Consider the following 19,457-nt stretch of genomic DNA (forward strand, 5'->3'; position numbering starts at 1 on the left):
TTATTTCATTAGTACACAATGTATCATTTTAGAAGACACCATGGCATTAAAAGCAGCATGTGGTGTATTACAACTTAAGGAATCAGACCATGATTTGATACTGTTCCTGTCAAGTTTTTTTCTTGATGAAAGACGGTGGCATCAAACTGGGCTTCTGTTGCTAAAATTACAAGTGCTGTCCATTTTTAGAAAGGTTGTAGAGTTCAGAGTCAGGATTGTGGAATTACATTACAGGCTCTGTTAGACACTCAGAAGAATTTGAGAAATGATCAGTTGTAATCCAAGAGGTAAATATAACATACTTTTTTTCAGCACCTGCACTTGTAAGGCATATTTTTATTTCAAATCAGGCTGCCAACATGCAAGTGGTTCTACATTCAGTGCTGTCCTTGTATTATCTGTTTGGAGATGAGATAATACCATCCCAAGTTTTTCCCAAGGAGAGATGGCATGGTTTTGAGAGGTTCAAATTGGAAAAAATATATATGAGATAATCCTCATGAATGAACTTGGTAGTAACTGGAACAGTGCTTTTTTAAAAACATTATTATTGTGGCTGCTTACAGTCCAATATCTTTATTTCATGACATACCAACAACACATCTTCAAAAGTGCTATTTTGGCACTTATAAGCAACAGAATGTAAAATAGGAATCAGGTTCTGTTTCTTTAACATTGATGTAAAAACCAGTAATCTTTATAGTGGTATCCTATGTGCTCCTGTTATTTAAAATAGGTAGCAATTCTGAAATTATTTGTGAACAGTCCAGAAATTAAGATATTAAACAGTAGCTGTTAAGAAAGTAAATGTTTTCCTACACTACCTCTCACAACAAGCTTTCCTGCACCATTCTACAAAACGTGTGGAAGAAAGGAGAGTACTTCTTCAGATGAAAAAAGTATTCTTAATACGTTCTTGTTCATGTGTTACTATTTGGACAAGTCTAAGCCTGTTCAACTTGAGTGAGGCCACCAAATCCAATTCCTTTAGGACCAAAATTCTTTGCATAGCAAACTGGAAAAGAAAGAAAGGCATAAAGTTTGAGCTGTTTTCATGTGGCACTCAACAAAACACATATCCCATACTTCCTTCAATGCCGTCCCTGAAACTCAGCTTCTCCAAAAGAAGCCTTTGGAACAACCAATAACATATTGTAACTAAGCCAAAGTATGTGTAATTTAAATGAGATTGGGAGGAATTCAGTATAGCACTACAAAAACTGCAAGTTTTCCACTTGCCAGATGGAATGATCCCCCTCCCCTCTGCCTGTGTGCTGTTCTGGGGGTTCTGAGCCTGAAGAGCCAATTGGGGTGGAGGCAAAACCCCACTGTACTAACAGATCAGTGGCCCTTTGCCTAGTTTCACATGGGTGAGAAGGAGAGGAAAGACGCCAGGGGAAGAGGGTATCCTGCATTTCCTTGCCTCAGCATCACTGGCAGGTTGGGGTGGGAAGATTCAGAATAGTGTGGTGTCAAGACATGGGGGTATCTCATACTTGAGGGAGGAGCTTGATATGTTTTCTCACATGTTTAGTTTAGCCCAGTCCTGAGAAGACAATTTGATCCTGTGAAAATTTGCACCTAAAATTCATAAAGCTAGCATTCCCATCCTGACCCCCTCCCCTTTGGTTTAATAATATTTCCAGTTTCTGGTAGAAACTCAGTGCTATTGCAGCCCAAATGTGAGCAGTAGAGGCAGCTTCTTTCTTTAAGGACCTTTAAGAAAACCAAGTGGCAGCGGAGTTTCACTCTGAAAACAAGATTTTTTGGTAACTCCACAAGTCTTCAAGGGAGGCACCTCAATTTGTCTGAATTAGGTTTGAGGCACGACAACTACACTTGCCTTTACAGTAAATCTCTCCATCTTTATCTGTGACATTTGTAGACTCTAGACTCTTCCCACAGAAAGCACATCGGAAGCATGTCTTGTGCCACGGCTGAAACGGAAAGCAAAAGAGTATTAAGGAAATCATAGACATTGCAGGTTTTCCTTTCCAAGATTTTTGCATTGGTAAATAAAGAGATTAACTCCCTTTACACAGACACCCACACACCTCTCCCCAGATTTCACATTTTCAACAGCTCAGGTGGAAATCTATTACCAGACTGACTGGAAGCGATGGAATCTATTATTCTCCTGTAGAAAGGAAATGTGATCCTTGATATGGGTTGTCTCTGCCTATCTCACCACTGGCAGGAAGTTAAACTTTTGAGGAAGACATCAGAGGCAGGACCACCCCCTAACTCCTGATCTACTCCCTGCCTTTGCCACTTGAGGAAGGCTTCCTGCCCTGCTCTAGGCACAGCAAAAGAAAAAGGTGGGAACGCCATCTTGGAAAGGATTTCAAGAATATAGTGAATTGCTTTGCTATATTACTGGATGTTAGCTTTATTTACAAGATGGAGTTGGTGGACACCCAAAGAAATGATGCCCCATTCTCTGAAAGGGACTGTTACCTCAGTGCTCTACTGGGTTGCTTTCCTCTCTTGTACATTTGTCAAGCAGCCACTTGGCAATCCCAACACACATTCCAAGATTGACTCATCTTCCTCAGATGATTTGTCCTTTGGAAGGAAGGTTCTCCAGAGGGTAGCCTAGCTGTTTGTCAGACAAAGTCTTCCTGGATTTATATGGTCACGGCTTTATTATATTCTACTCAAAGAATGGCCTCCAACCCCATCTGGTATAAATGGAAAGCGAATTTCTTTTTTCAAATAAGTGTTGGAGGACATTCTGCCCACCTCTCCTTCCTCTTAAGACCACCTCTCGTGTGGGCTGGGTTTTAGGGCTTCTGCCTGCATCATACATATCGTGTTTAGTGCTTGTGTTTGTTTGTTCCATCCAATTGTTGATCTACTTTCTAAGTTTCCATGTTTTATATGGTTCCTGTGCATTTTTGTTTTGTGGGGGCTGAGGAATAATAGGACTGGGGAGTTGTAAGGATCCCAAGAGACATCTCGTCCAAACCCCTGCAATGCTGGAATTTCAACACGTGAGTTGTTCCTCCTTTGACAATTTGGACTGGAGGGCAAGGCAATTCCTCTCCCTGGAAGAGGAGGCAAAAGAGTTGGAAGGGCCTGCCTATCCTGGTTAGAGGGAGACATCATTTGACCCAGAGAATGTCCTCCAGTTCCATCTGTAAATAGAAATTCACATCAAGTACCAATTTCCATTTCCTGATATTGGAGAACACTATACAGAACATAGGAGGAATTTGACATCACGCTTTTACAAACATGCTGTTAGTACAGGCAGTTCTGCTTGCCTGACAGAATGATCTCGCCTCTTCTCGCCCCACTCACCATTCTGGGGGTTCTCAGAGAACCCCGCCCCATAGCAAATAGGAGGCATGTGGCAGGTGCGGGGAGACTGGAAAGCCCCATTGCACTGGTGTCCTTCCGTGGGGCAGCAGAAATATTGGGGAGAGGAATAAACATGAAGCTTTCTATTACAAGAAGCTAATCGGTATTTGACTGGGAAGTTAGCGTCTTCTGCAATCAAGCCCTGCAGCCTCAGGAAAATACATTTAGAATCCATTTCAGGCAACTATGGTAGAAATCTTGAGTTTTAAGGATATAAACTCAATTACCAGCTGAAATTAGACAAGAGCATTCATGTCATGATGTTTGCATGCCTACTGAAGACATTTTTGTTTAATACGTTTTTCCCTGGGGTTTGACCCAGTCATTTGTGGAATATTAATTGTGTTTTTTAAAAAGAATTTGTGAAGATGGCTATAGAGTTTGATGTTTTTAGAGCTGTGTTTTAGTCTATTTTTATCTTGTACCTCCCACCTACAATGGCTTCAGCTTAGAATGGTTTTTACATTTGTTAAATAATATTTTTTAGTTGCCTTAATAAAAGCAAAGCTGTTGCAGTAAAATTAGTAAAATTATGTTGTATATGATTTTATGTGAAGTCTTAAAACATTTTATTTCTATGTGGAATTTAAATGCAGCTTATTTTGTTTTCTTTTAATCTGGTCTATGGGTTTAGCTATTCCAACAGGGAAGTTGATTGTTTGAATTAAATGTAGAACAGAAACATGCCTTTACAAGTCAACCCTAAATGTGTCTTTTCAGAAGCAACACCAAGCAGTTAGCACTCTCATGCGCTTTCCATTCTCTTTGATTAAAATTTCAATTTTGGCAGCTGCCCCTCTGCTATAATGCAATGGCACTTTACCTGCTTAGCTTGTTTCTTACCTTTCCTCCTCCCATTATCTTCTCTGCAGCATACACTGACTTCCCACAACGAGGGCATTTATCAACATCGCCAAATTTTTTGGCAAACTTTGAAGGGTTGGTAGGAGTGGAAGGACGAGCTGGCTTTGGTGAGCTGATGACAAGAATGTTCAGTGCACATTAAGCTTTTTATCTTGGAGCAGCTAAATTAAGCATTACAAGCAGAAGACATGTGTCGTGGCATCCGTAACAAAACAATAATCACAAGAATACAAATACTTTATACAAAAAGAGGGGGCATTCTGTGGAGGCAGAAAGTAGCTGCCATGCCTAAGGTAAAGGTAAAGGGACCCCTGACCATTAGGTCCAGTCGTGACCGACTCTAGGGTTGCGGCGCTCATCTCACTTTATTGGCCGAGGGAGCCGGCGTACAGCTTCCGGGTCATGTGGCCAGCATGACTAAGCCACTTCTGGCGAACCAGAGCAGCGCACGGAAACACCGTTTACCTTCCCACCAGAGCGGTACCTATTTATCTACTTGCACTGGTGTGCTTTCGAACTGCTAGGTTGGCAGAAGCAGGGACCGAGCAACGGGAGCTCACCCCGTCGCGGGGATTTGAACTGCCGACCTTCTGATCGGCAAGTCCTAGGCTCTGTGGCTTAACCCACAGTGCCACCATGCCGCCGCCATGCCTACTACCCTTCAATAACCCTCTCCTCCATGAGATGTAATGTGCAGTGGTACCTCGGTTTTCAAACGTAATCCATTCCCGAAGACCGTTTGAGTTCTGAAACATTTGAAAACTGAAAACTCAAAAGCCGATAGCTAGGCCTCAGGATCTTGCACTCAGCGGAAGCTGCATGGCATGTTCGACTTCCGAGGCATGTTCGAAAACCAAAGCATTTACCAGTACTTCCAGGTTTACGGCATTCGAAAACCAAAATGTTCGTCAACCGAGACATTAAAAAACGGAGGTACCACTGTACTTGGAAGTAATACCTATCAATTTTCAAATAAGTTTCCTTAAGGTTACAGCTTTGGGAAATAATAATAATCTGATTCTATTCATGCCACCACACATCTTGTAATGCTCCTTTTCTTATTCTTACTGTGTTGCAATTGTAACCTTTCATTCCATGTCTTTATGAACATAGAATTATCCAAATGAAACAGCCCCCACCCCCCAATATAAAATACCCACAGTCATTTTTTTGCCCGCCTTCCTTAGACAATACAGATTGTATTGTGGCTATTCAAGTATTAATAACATCTCAGTACAACGCAGGAAAATAATTTCATCATTGTACTGAGAACCGATCCCTTTGATTGTACTGCACTTAATGAGTCACAATTGCGGTGAATAGTAAAGACTGTGACAATATGTAAAGCAAGGGCTCTTTCTGTAGTGTAATTGCCCACTGGCATAGGAAATATTTTTCAAGTAATATTCTGCAGGGACAGGACATCATTAAAATGGATAAAAATTATTAGATCTATTGAAGAAAAGTCTGCGCTACAGCTTCCCCTGTGTGTTGTTATGGAAACTAATGAAGTGACTTGATGCAACAGAGGCCATAATTATTATTTTTTTAAAAACCAAGGATTCCACTCACTGCTGTAGATCCAGCCCAAGATGCTCTCCAGTGTCTGTGCTGAGGCAGCCTGCACCTTGTCCAAAGCCAATCCCTTTTGGGCCATATTTTCTCCCGTAACAAGTTTTGCAGTAGATTTCAGATTCGTGGGCTGCTACTGTCGTACTGTCCAGAGCTTTTCGGCAGGCCACTGGAAAGGAAGCAAATGCACTGAAACATATGCACCTACAGTTTGCTATAGGTTTGGGGGAGTTGGACAGGAGAGGGTTCCTGGAGCCTAAAGGTCTACTAAAAGCTACTTAAAAATCAGTGGCAAAATATGCTGCTCACATCTGGGATGTTAGTAAAATTACAGGTAAATGGCCCAGAAAAGTTAGGAGAGCAAATACTAAATGGTAGAGGTCTTTGTTTCAAATCTCTCCTCAGCCACAAACTCTTTAAGTTGCTTCGGGCAAGCCACAACAGTCCTGTCCTCTCCACAACAGGAGTAACAGGACCGGCCTACTTTACAGGGCTGTTGTAAAGATTACTAAGAAGATCTATGTGAAGTGCTTTGGATATTCATAAATGCTGCATATATTTTTTAAGGTCTGGTCTTATTAAGCCTTGCTTGTGTCTCATAAATGTGTATTACATCTAAGCACCACTTTGGGAAGTAATTGCTGTCTGATTCTAAAAGTGATTATTACCTCTACACATATTAACAGAAAGCCATCACCAGAATTGTAACCTGCTCCAATTCTTATTCATACTTTGCTTCAGTTGTGGAAAATGCCATATTCTCTTCAGACATAAAACATCCTGATATAATGAGTGGTATAAAATGGAAGAAATGTCACTGGAGATAATTAATTTTCTATCACTGGATTTTGGATCCAGTCCTAAATAGTGAAGAAATAGGAGAGTAGGGGAAAGAGAGAAACCAAATTTCTACAGAGTTCAATGAGATTTACTCTTAGATGATGATGATGATGATGATAATCATAATCATAATCATAATTTATTATTTATACTCCACCCATCTGGCTGAGTTTCCCCAGCCACTCTGGGCAGCTCCCAATTGAGTGTTAAAAACAATACAGCATTAAATATTAAAAACTTCCCTAAACAGGCCTGCTTTCAGGTGTCTTTTAAAAATAGGATAGCTGCTTATTTCCTTGACATCTGACGGGAGGGTGTTCCACAGGGCGGGCGCTACTACCAAGAAGGCCCTCTGTCTTGTTCCCTGTAACCTCACTTCTCGCAATGAGGGAACCGCCAGAAGGCCCTCGGCGCTGGATCTCAGTGTCCGGGCTGAATGATGGGGGTGGAGACGCTCCTTCAGGTATACAGGACTGAGGCTGTTTAGGGCTTTAAAGGTCAGCACCAACACTTTGAATTGTGCTCGGAAACGTCACTCGTCCAAGCAGCCTGTCCACATCCTCGGAGGTAACAGATTGGAATTGATCCCATGTAACAGGACTCTAGCACTTTCTCACCCCGGCCCTGCTTCCACGGCGAAGTCTACCGCCTTCCGAATCTGAGCGACTTTATGTGCAAAAAACTTTGCAAAAGCATTGCAGGAGATCTTGGGGTCCCTACTAGGCCCCAGTGATGAAGGTGGTTCTGATAGATTGCGAACCACCTGAAAGAGTCTCCTGCTTGCTGTTTTCTGCAGATGCAATAGAGGCAATGAAGAAGGTCCTCTTTGCTGTCGCCATTGCCACTTGGTAGGCTCGACATTGAGCTTTAACCCGTGTCCGGTCCAATTCAGAGTGAGTTTTTCTCCACCAGCGTTCTAGCCGTCTCAACGATTGTTTCATCGCTCTCAGCTCCGGGGATTACATTGTTTTCCTAAAATTAAGACCAGTAAAGCAAGACATTTCTGGCACTATGTGAAGCTGATCTGTCCCCTTTCTGCATTCTTCTCTGTGAAAAAATGATTTTGTGTGTCTGTGTGTGTAAGGGGAGTGATGCAGATAAAGTGCTTCTATTTCTGGCCCCTCTGGGACAGAGTATCTGTTTGCTGCAACAGATGGAGTCAAAGCCCTTGAAGTGCTATTGTTGAAACAGCTCCGAGATATTCGTCAATCTGCTGGCAGAGGCAGCACAGCCGCCATGAATTAGTTTTAGGCTTACAAATTGCGATCATGCCACATGTCCACCACAGATGTGCTTTAAGTAAAAGTCAGCTGGGAAGCAAAGTAAGTAAATAGCAAGCCACACATGAAAGAGTATCTTTCAAGTCAGTCACAGGCCTGCAGATAATAAGTGGGCATTTAATTTTTTTTTAAATGGAGGAAGGGGACTTTTCTGCCTGCATTATACTATAGAAATAGGAAGAGGATGGTGATATTGTGCATTTGATGGCACATTATGAGCTGCTTTTACCTCTCTAGTTTTTGATGATTTTTTTATTTAATCTCTGATTGAATTTTGGCTGTAGCTGATTTTGTTACTTTTATGGACTGGTGTGGTTTTAGTGTTTTACCAGGGGAATCGAGATTCTTTTTGCTTTGCTTTAAGTTATTATTATTCTTCATAATCAATATATTAATTTATTAATTATGCCCCCGTATTTGAATAATGTACCCAGCATATTGTACAGCATGAGCATACGATCATATACATATACAGTGGAATCTTGGTTTTCAAATGTAATCCATTCCAGAAGACCGAGAAAATAGAAAAGCAATGGCGGTTGGCAAGTACAATGGGGAAAATGGAAAAACATGCCATGGAAGCCATTTGACTTCCAAGGCGTGTTCAATAACGGAAGCAATTACTTCCAGGTTTTTGGCATTCGGATTCCGAATTGTTTGGCCTCCGAGACGCTCGAAAACCGAGGTTCCTCTGTATATAAAACTAACAAAGTTTCAAAAAGCAATACAAAAGAATGTATAACCCAAACCATACCAACAGCAGCACAGCTAGAAGATATTACACATTCACAATGCAAGTAAAGGCATGTTCACTCAGAAATAAATCCTGCTCACTTCAATGGAACTAATTTCCAAGTAAGCACGTATGGGACCTCAGCCCACAACTGACAGCAATAAACCTAGATTTACATCAAAGTCTTCAAACAAAGGGTATCTGCAATTTCTGGCAATACTCACCTGCTGACTATGCCAACAAGGCATGAAGCTCAAGATGGACAGAATTGGTGCACTTTATAACAGAAAACTTGTATCCAATAACATAAAAGGTATATTGACATCTTCAACCTATTAGAATGTCTTTAATGATAGTAGCATGTGCTTCACAAATGCTCCTGTTCATTCCAATAAATCAGGATTTTGATATCAGTTTATGTGGTTTACTGTTGGTAGAGGACATCTTTGGGCTTTCCCCCCTTTTTTATACTTTCAGGAAGAGAAATGCCATCACCTGCTGAGGCAGAGTGCTGCCTGCCTCCCTAGTAGAGGCAGAAACTATGTACAGAGAAACTGAATTGTGAATAGCCCACTTAAAGTGTGGGTAGACCTGCCCTGCACCGCTCACTGTCAGTCTGTCATTCAGAGAGCCAGCAAGAAAAATAATTACTGATCAGGGTTGTAGAGGCAGGAAGTCCTTTCTAAAGTCTAACCAGAACTCAGCTTTCCTGTACTTTAAAACCATCACTCTTTATCCTATCTTCAATGGATCTCAGTTTAAATTACGGGAAAGTAAATGAGGGTTGAACATTAGAGGAGAATGTCTTACCAATCAGGGACAATCAGTAAGGAAAACAAGCTGCTGTCTGCCAGCCATCAATCCTTCTCGGTCCATGCCTTGCTAAGCAATTCCTTTTTTAAACCTTGTCCTCTCCCCCTTAACTTTATCTGATGCTCGTATTGTTTGATTTGAAACATCTGCTTTTATTGTTTCTTAATATTTTGTTGGGAGTCAGCCAGAGTAGTTGGAGCAGCCCTGTTAGATGTAAAAGGTAAAGGGTAAAGGGACCCCTGACCATTAGGTCCAGTCGTGACCGAATCTGGGGTTGCAGCACTCATCTCGCTTTATTGGCCGAGGGAGCCGGCATACAGCTTCCGGGTCATGTGGCCAGCATGACTAAGCCGCTTCTGGCGAACCAGAACAGCGCACGTAAACGCTGTTTACCTTCCTGCTGGAGCGGTACCTATTTATCTACTTGCACTTTGATGTGCTTTTGAACTGCTAGGTTGGCAGGAGCAGGGACCGAGCAATGGGAGCTCACCCCGTTACGGAGATTCAAACCGCCGACCTTCTGATCGGCAAGTCCTAGGCTCTGTGGTTTAACCCACAGCACCACCCATATAAATAATAAAGGTGTTGTTGTTGAGTTAAACTGAGTGTAATTTCTTCCCTATTCTTCACTGAAGATCATAACTTGTCGGCATTCGTCTGTCCCAAGAGACAGTGGTGTGTGCCTCCAGTCAAACCACTGTGTTAGCAGCACTGTGTTAGCAGCGTGACCTCCCCAGGGCACAAGCCTGGGCAGTGTGTATGGAGGTTCTGGGCTGCCCAGGCAACAAGACCCCACGCTCGACCTAGCTGATGTGGTCCCAAGGAAACAGAGCAATATGTTGGGCACAGCTTGGCTGCAGGTGTTGCTGGAAGGAAGCATGCAAGGTGTCATCCAACCATCTTTGGGGCTCCACCCTGAATTTGTGCAGCAGAGAGTTAGGATTAGAGTTTTCCTTCTCCTAGATGGGCTACCTTCCCAGGTTGACAACCTCCTCTACCCCTCAGATAATAACTATTCCACCATAAACCTCCGTTTCCCACATATTCCTTTCAGTTTAGACGAGTAGGATTAGTGCCACAATCAACTGTAGTATAAGGTTACCAGATGTCCCCATTTCCCAGGGACAGTCCCTGGATTTACAAATCAGTCCCCATACAAAATCCATTGAAGTTGAAAAGTGTTCCCGGATTCATTGAAAAAAATCTGGTAACCTTACTGTAGTACATTGTGTATTCGCTGGTGAAATAAAATAGCAGAGATCCACTTACTGCAATGGAAGCATGTCTTATGAAAACTACGGCCATTACACTGGATTTCTTCAGCATGGTAGACAGTCTTGTCACACGCACCACATTTGGCTCCACCTCCCCAGTTTGGCATCCTTGAAACTTTCAACTGGTTTGCAATGAGACCTTTAAACCAAAATACAAATGAGTCAGAATGAGAACATATTAGTAACCCAGTTTGCTCTCTCATACCTCTCTCTTTAGTAGTGGTCAGCGTTCCAGCAGCCCTTCAGAATGCCCCCTAGAAGGAAGCTACATCATGATGTGGTATTATTCTAGAGCATTCTGGGGGAAGCAATGGTGGGCTCCTAGAGGGTGACCACTCAGAGGAACTCCACCACCTCTAATGGCAGCGGCAGAAAAGAAAGGCAAGCAGAGGTTGCTACCGCTACTGTGAAACTGATATGCCTTCCTGAGACTTTGGGGACTTCCAGATGGGTGTTTATTCAGTGTTCCTCTTGCATCAAATCTCCTTCTGGCATCAAAAGGCCAGACCATATCCCCCACCCCCCAATCTGAATTTTACCTTTCTGTGGGAAAATCTAACAACAACAATCTTCTTCTTTGGCGATCGTAGCCAAGTAAGATTGTTTTCCATAAACATGGTTTTAACAATGAGGCTGTAAGTGACTGTGGAGGCCAATTCTGGATCCACATGTCCTTCCACAGTGGGGACAGAGGCTTCTGGGTGGGAGTTGATCATGGTGAGGGTTTGCCAAGCGTGCCTTCCTCTTAGCGCATTTCTCCCTCTCGTCCTGAGTTTGAGCATCTTCAAAGCCCATGACACCTTTGGTAAAGACTGTTCTCCAATTGGAGCGCTCACAGGCCAGTGTTCCCCAATTGTTGGTGTTTATACTACATTTTTTTAGATTTGCCTTGAGAGAGTCTTTAAGCCTCTTTTGTTGACCACCAGCATTATGCTTTCCATTTCTAAGTTCGGAATAGAGTAGTTGCTTTGGAAGACAATAATCAGGCATCTGTACAACATGACCGGTCCAATGAAGCTGATGTTGAAGAATCATTGCTTCAACCCTGGTGATCTTTCCAGTACACTGGCATTAGTTTGCCTGTATTCCCAAGTGATGTGTATTCCCAACTTTCGAAGATACTGTTGATTGAATCTTTCAAGGAGTTGGAGTAGACGTTTCACAAGCATACAATAAGGTTGGTCGTACAATAGCTTTGTAAACAAGCATTTTGTTTTCCCTGCAAATGTCCCAGTCCTCAAACACACTGCACTTCAATGTGGAGAAAGCTGCACTCACAGAGGCCAGGCGATGTTGGATTTTGGCAACAATGTTGGCCCTTGAGGAAAATCTAACAACAACAATACCCCACTGCCAACAATCTCAGTGACCTGTTGTAAACTTCATATAGGATAGGGGCTTAATTTGCAAAGCTCCCTAAATTTTCCTGCCAATTTTGCACAGACATTTTAAGCTGAATTTAACTTTCAGCTCTGCCTTTTTTAAAAAAAGATGCACTCCAAGAAATGTTGCCTTCTGTGCAGCTATTAATGGTACAGAAATCCCCTCCAGTTCTGAACCGGGTACACAGCTGACATCTCTTGCTGCTCCAATTACCGTTTCATCAAAGCCTGTGATGTGTTCACACCTGCCTTCTCAAACTGCAGTTTGTTCTTTCCAAGTATTTCTCTTTTACTCCACTTGCATGCAATTGCCTCAGAGATTAAGGCGCTGCTGAACTTTTTGGATTCATCTCCACATTGAGAATAAAGTAATGGTTCTGCCACATTATAGTGGGAATATGCTGTGCCTATTAAGGGGACATGAAGGATTCTGCCTTTGAAAAGGAAATGTTGCCTAACTACACGTACTCAGCCCAGGAGGAGTGAGAGGAGATAGAGTTGTATTCCTAAAACATTTGAACTGACTCTTGCAATGATACATTGGGGGTACTCCTGACCACGTTTATTCATCAGGAATAAGGGTATACCTGGCAGTCTAGTCCCTAGTAAACTGCTAGGAGAAATATGCCATTGTAATGGTATAGGATAACTCTATCGATTTAAAACAGGGGTGGGAAAACTTTCAGCCTGGGGGCTGAGTTCTCTTCTGGACCACCTGGCAGTGGTGGGTGGGGTCAGAGGCAAAAGTGAGTGTAATAACAAATACATTTTTTATCTTTTCTATCCTCCATCCAGGCAAGCAAGAGGCATTATCAGAGGTTGAGGACAAAGTCCAGCCAGGCAAAAACACTTGGGGTGGGAAGCAAAACCAGTAATTGGTGTGGCCTGGGCCTGACAAAGAGGTCTGGAGAGCTACATTTGGACCTGAGTGTGGCTGTGCATCATATTTTAAAGATTTTTAAAGATTAAAAATAAGAGAGTGAAGGGACCTTGAATCTGCCCATCAACAGCATTTGGACAGCAGAGTGAGCAGCCACACAGCTCAGCTGGTCAGAGTCTTTCCCTAGGAGTTGTTTCCTAGTTCTGCTGGATCTCTCAGCGGTGTTTGATACCATCGACCATAACATCCTTCTGGACCGTCTTGAGGGGCTGGGAGCTGGAGGCACTGTCATACAGTGGTTCCGCTCCTTCCTCCTGGGCCGTGTTCAGAAAGTGGTGGGGGGGATGAGTGTTCAGATCCCTGGGCTCTCACTTGTGGGGTGCCTCAGGGTTCTGTCCTCTCCCCCATGCTTTTCAACATTTACATGCAGCCGCTGGGAGAGATCATCAGGAGGTTTGGGCTGGGTGTTCATCAGTATGCGGATGATACCCAGCTCTACCTCTCTTTTAAATCAGAACCAGTGAGGGCGGTGAAGGTCCTGTGTGAGTGTCTGGAGGCGGTTGGAGGATGGATGGCGGCTAACAGATTGAGGTTGAATCCTGACAAGACAGAAGTACTGTTTTTGGAGGACAGGAGGCGGGCAGGTGTGGAGGATTCCCTGGTCCTGAATGGGGTAACTGTGCCCCTGAAGGACCAGGTGCGCAGCCTGGGAGTCATTTTGGACTCACAGCTGTCCATGGAGGCACAGGTCAAATCTGTGTCCAGGGCAGCTGTTTACCAGCTCCATCTGGTACGTAGGCTGAGACCCTATCTGCCTGCGGACTGTCTCGCCAGAGTGGTGCATGCTCTGGTTATCTCCCGCTTGGACTACTGCAATGCGCTCTATGTGGGGCTACCTTTGAAGGTGACTCGGAAACTACAACTAATCCAGAATGCAGCAGCTAGACTGGTGACTGGGGGCGGCCGCCGAGACCATATAACACCGGTCTTGAAAGACCTACATTGGCTCCCAGTACGTTTCCGAGCACAATTCAAAGTGTTGGTGCTGACCTTTAAAGCCCTAAACGGCCTCGGTCCAGTATACCTGAAGGAGCGTCTCCACCCCCATCATTCTGCCCGGATGCTGAGGTCCAGCGCCGAGGGCCTTCTGGCGGTTCCCTCATTGCGAGAAGCAAAGCTACAGGGAACCAGGCAGAGGGCCTTCTCGGTAGTGGCGCCCGCCCTGTGGAACGCCCTTCCAGCAGATGTCAAACAGATAAACAACTACCTGACATTCAGAAGACATCTTAAGGCAGCCCTGTTCAGGGAAGTTTTTAACGTGTGATATTTTACTGTATTTTTGGTTTTTATGGAAGCCGCCCAGAGTGGCTGGGGAGGCCCAGCCAGATGGGCGGGGTATAAATAATAAATTATTATTATTATTATTTCCCACCATAGTGCAATGAATCACATTTCTATTCCATTTTTTCCTCCTAAATTTTCAGCTATACATCCAAACCACCCTATGTACAGCAGTATCCTCTTTTGCCTACCCTATCTAGTAGGCAGCTATATTCTCTTCCACCTTATGTTTCTAGCTGAGCTCCTTTCCTTTCTTTAGCTCAGTCTTCTCACTTATTCCCCCCTGAGCAGATGCTATTTTATCACAGCTTGCTATGTGGTGTTGCTCAGCGATGGAAGTTAAAAGGAATTCTTTCCCGCAGGCATCGTGTCTCTGATATGATACGGTTGGTTATGAAGGCAGACTGCAGAATGAATTCCCACATGCTGGATTTTACAGCACAGCGATGCACACGTCTGCGCAGAGCATTTGAAAGTGTATCGGCTCAAAAATGATATTGTAGGATTGGAAAAGAAGTAAAAAAGGAAAAGCCCAAAATAATCAAGCAGCTGGAGCAAATGACCTATGAAGAGAGGTTAAAACATTTAGGGGTTTATAGTTTAGGGGGAAATGGGGAGGAAAGACACATTACAGAGGTTTATTGGATTATGCATGGTGTGGAGAAAATAAACAGAGAAGAGTTGTCCTCTCCTTTGCATAATCCTAGAGCCCAGGGCCAATCTCACTGCCTGTTCAGTTGTCCTATCTGAGCAGGTAAGCAGTGAAAAGAGTAAGATAATGGAGCAGTTTCCTTCTGTTGTGTCTCTTTGAGGTTTGTCCAACAATGAAATCTCTCTCAATAGTGAGTTGTCATACATCCGGAATTTCCCGGACACAGCTGGGATTCATCCGTACAAAAGAGCATCCGAGAGGAATGGCAGCCCATATCAGCAGTGCTGATTTTTTGGCAAGTTTTCCCCAAAATAGGCAAAAACTTCATGGGGGGGGGAAAAGAGATTTTTCAAAAAAAGACCAACAACTTTGCCCCCCCCCCAATGCTCAACAACTTTTGTGCCCAGATTTTCACTTTTTGAAATATGGCAACCCTATTTTAACCTCTTATTCCTGTGCCACAGGAGTGGCTAACCTGTGGCCCTCCAAATCTTATTTGACTCCACCTCCCATCAGCCCCAGCCAGCATGGCTGATGATGAAGGGAGAGCCACAGGGTAGCCTGTTGTAATAGTCCTGAAATTGTCAGCTCCTTCTTAACCCCCTGGTCTACTTCCTGGCTTCCATTTTCTTCTTCTAACTCTTACAGAAAAGTTCCAGTTTCTCTCCTGGAAACTATGGTCCTGCAGGAGTATTCATAAATAATTATTCATAAATAAACAACAACTATACTACATTTCCCCTTTCCCTCTTTTTTTATAGATTAAAACGAACAATAAATTTGAGTGACACTTCTAACATTAGAAAGCTTACCACAGACTTACACACGCTTTCTAAAATGCGTACTTATATAAATGCACTAGACATAAACATGTCTTTAAGTCTGGACAGTGTTTGGATAGCTTGATCACTCCTAATAGTCTTCTTTTGAGTAGGTTCAACAGCCACTATCTCTACCATGGGCATAGCAAGGAGGGCAGGGGGCACCTGCTCCCCCAAATCAATACAAATCTGAGGTTCTGGACCCCCCCTAACAAAAGCCTGCTTCCCCCTAACAAAAATCATGGCTACGCCCCTGATTTCTACTGTTCCATTACTGCTGTTATTACCAGATTCTTCAACATGTTGCATTCATGAGAGGTCTCTGCATCACTGTACTCAAGCTGTGGCAGGACCTTTAACAGATGTTTGACATTCTTAATTACAGTTATCTAATTATCAGTGCTAACAAGCTCAAAATAAGTAGCTGATCTGCTCCAAAGAGTTACATAGCATGCATGCTTATCTATTGGCCGATGCTGATCACCTGTGCTATTGCTAGCAACGCAGGCCAAATCTCCAACTCTGAAGTGTTGTTTCGCAGCACTGGCACATTCAGAACCTAAGAAGGCCTTGCTGGGCCAGGCAAAAGGCCCATCTAGTCCAGCATCCTGTTCTCACAGTAGCCAGCCTATGAGAAGCTCACAAGCAGGGCATGAGCATATCTGCACTCTCCCAACTTGTGATGCCCAGGAGCTGGTATTCAAAGGCATGCTGCCTCCCACACTGTTGTTTCACCTTCTCACAGTTGGTGAATGTCTTTGAGGCCCTATCTGCAGTATACATTTAAAGCAGTACGATGCCTCTTTAAACAGTCATGACTTCCCGCAAAGAACTATGAGAGCTGCAGTTTGTTAAGTGTGCTGAGAGTCGTTTGGAGACCTCGATTCCCCTCACAGAGCTGTAATTCTCAGTGTGGCTTAACGATCAATCCCTGTTTCTGGAGAACTCTGGAAATTGTAGCTCTGTGAGGGAAATACAGGCCTCCTAATAACTCTCAGCTCTTACTAACTGTAGTTCCCAGGATTCTTTGAGAGAAGCCAAATATCTGGATGTTCAAGCTGATGTGATGCTGCTTTAATTGTATGGTGCAACCAAGGCCTAAGAAAAAGATCATTTGCCTCACCTTGGTTGTAGGGCCCAGGCGCGAATTTCACATAGCAAAAGCAATCTAGCAGGTGTCTCTGTTAAAGTTCTGAGCAGAGGAACTTTGCTCAGTAGGAGATTGGTGAAAGTATCTTGTATAGACAGGCTCCTTGAAACCTGGACCTGGCAATGTGCTTAGTTATGCTAACCTTTGTATTTAAGAGGTCAAAATGAAATTAATCCAGAACCACACATCATGCTGCATGCTTTTACAGTACCAATCACCTCTTAGGTTTGGTAATGGCTGGAAGAGAGAAAAGGGGTCTAGACCAGGGGTTGTCAACCTGGTCCCTGCTGCCCACTAGGGGGCGTTTCAGGATGCTAGGTGGGTGGTAGGGGGTTCTACCGCACAAGCTGAATCCTCCTTCCATCAAGCACTGGTTCGAGGTAAGGAAATTTTACCATCAAGAAAGATGCATTGGTGGGTGGTAGGTATAAAAAGGTTGACTACTCCTGGTCTAGATACTTCATCTTAGGTGACTGTCATTAAGCTCAGAGAGAAAAGGGGAAATGAATACTTTGGCCATATTCTGTGAGCATGGAGAGGTGATATGATCACAGCTGCTTGGCAGGTGGCAAAAAAGTAAGCACAATGTCCTCTTCATTGACTCATGTTTCAGATGTACCGCAGAATCTAGTAGGTGGGTATCTGCTTTGCTCATGGCGCTTTCTTGATGTCTCTGAGTCATATTTTCTTGGATGATCAAATGCTAACTTGACATTAGAACATCACATCAACATTTGTCAAGTTGTTCTTGACCCAGTCCTTGCCAGGAGAGTCGTTTTCTTACTATAGCAACCTCACCCCCAAAATAAAAGTTGTGCTGAGTTTCTCTCAGTGGTGCTAGACAAAACCACAACTGAGGTATTCTTAACTGAGTCAAAGGATTTCGAATAGCGAAAGATTTATCAAGTTCTATCCTTCCTTCATAAAAATCACCCTCTAAATGTCAAAAAGAATATGGAGCAGATTTTGTGTTGATATATTACCAAAAGGAGTTGCTTTCTTTCTCACTTAAAGCATAAAAAACCACCCCAAAATAATCTGACCTGATATGAGTTATAAAGAAAACATAATACTGGGAAACCTATAGAAGAACTGCTGTGGACTATCAATACTGCCATTTCTAAGAGCATTACACTAAACCTGTTCTCTCACATAAATATTGAATGCATTTGATGATAGTGGATACTGAAGATTTCAAGTTTAAGGAATATTGACTTAGGAACACTACTGTCATAGAGTCTTTTAAAGAACAAATAGTCTTCAATAAACTTCTATTTTCTTTATTTCTTCATGAAGAAAAACACAGAAATATAACTTCACTCTTAAACGATTTCGGCTAGAGCAAAATAACCGAATTACTATTTCTTGTGACATAAGATGGTTAAGATAATTAGATGCCTAGTGCACCCACAGTTCTCTATCAGGAAACTTAAGGCCTGATTCCAGTTTAAAACAACACCATCTAATAATGAAAACTGAAGATCTGGCTGTCGTAAATTATAATTGTTTCCAAATTACTACTACTACTAGTAAATTATAATTGTTTCCAAATTACTACTAGTGCTAGTATCAGGAGCAGCAAACGTTTCATTCAGTATCAGAGGTCTGACACTGCACAGCACATAATGTTTATCTTTCTAAGAGTATTTTAAAAATCTATAATTCATAATTTTTGGATATCAAGATGCCAACCGCCACTTAACATAATTTTTGCCAGCATTACATTTTTAGTTGTGCTGTACTAAATAGATTTTCATTTATTGGAAGAAAAATTCAGAGAACCACAACACATTTGGAAGTAGCCAAAAAAAGATGTTAATAATCAACATGTCGGGAATCTTCACATAAAGCATCATGCCCCCGCAAACTTAAAATACAGAACACTACCTTGGCTTGTAAATTAAATGAGATATAGGGAAAAACATTCTCTCAATGAAAAGGAAAATGCTCAATGTGCTCCTCATTAAACATAATTGGAGCCTTTTGACACTTTATCATCATGACTTACCAGGATGAATTGTATCCCCTTGTCTTCTGTGTCTTTTTGAAGAGCTTAAGCTAGGATCTGGAAGTCTTTAAATACTTCCAAGTAGTTACAAGCTTTGGCTAGGAAAGGGTAAGGGAAAGAAGTGTGTGTGTGTGTGTGTGTGTGTGTGTGTGTGTGAAGGGGCACAGGAGAAAGAGTACGTGAGCAATGCTACTGCTATCAGGTGGCTTAAAATAACTTGTGACAAAGCCTTGGATTGAGCACCAATTATGAGCAAGTTGCAGAACAATGCAGGGCCCTCCGATTACACCCAGATGCCCTTTCCAAGTGCAGCTGCCTAGATATAAAGAAATTTAATAAATCAATGTGTCACACAGGGCATGTGCTAGGTGAGAGGTCAATTATGATTGGATCTTTAAAAATAAAATTAAAGGCAGAAACACTGCTCAACAATATAGGCAGCAATATGACGGTGTCCACAGCCACGATGAATGGTCATTAGGGA

The 19,457-nt window shown here is 42.8% G+C and overlaps 1 protein-coding gene across 1 annotated transcript; it reads right to left on the reverse strand.

Annotated features, from left to right (window-relative positions):
* Positions 1 to 560: 560 nt before the first annotated feature.
* Positions 561 to 19,106, reverse strand: CSRP3 (cysteine and glycine rich protein 3). The gene is made up of 6 exons (XM_053388932.1): positions 18,974 to 19,106; positions 10,735 to 10,878; positions 5,800 to 5,968; positions 4,207 to 4,339; positions 1,844 to 1,937; positions 561 to 1,015 (listed from the first exon to the last, which is right to left on the reverse strand). The coding sequence occupies exons 2-6, from the start codon at positions 10,844 to 10,846 to the stop codon at positions 945 to 947; spliced, it is 579 nt and encodes a 192-aa protein (XP_053244907.1). The 5' UTR covers positions 10,847 to 10,878; positions 18,974 to 19,106; the 3' UTR covers positions 561 to 944.
* Positions 19,107 to 19,457: the final 351 nt, after the last annotated feature.

Source organism: Podarcis raffonei, chromosome 1 (assembly GCF_027172205.1).
Source record: "Podarcis raffonei isolate rPodRaf1 chromosome 1, rPodRaf1.pri, whole genome shotgun sequence".
NCBI classification, from domain to species: Eukaryota; Metazoa; Chordata; class Lepidosauria; order Squamata; family Lacertidae; genus Podarcis; species Podarcis raffonei.

Bases quoted from the DNA above. Each gene is read 5' to 3' on its own strand.
- CSRP3 (XM_053388932.1), bottom strand. From the start codon at position 10,846: ATGCCAAACTGGGGAGGTGGAGCCAAATGTGGTGCGTGTGACAAGACT. The intron at 4,340-5,799 runs GTGAGTGGAATC...TCTTGTCATCAG, and splicing joins CTTGGGCTGGATCTACAGCA to CTCACCAAAGCCAGCTCGTC. The intron at 1,938-4,206 runs GTAAGAAACAAG...TTTCCGTTTCAG, and splicing joins AGATAATGGGAGGAGGAAAG to CCGTGGCACAAGACATGCTT.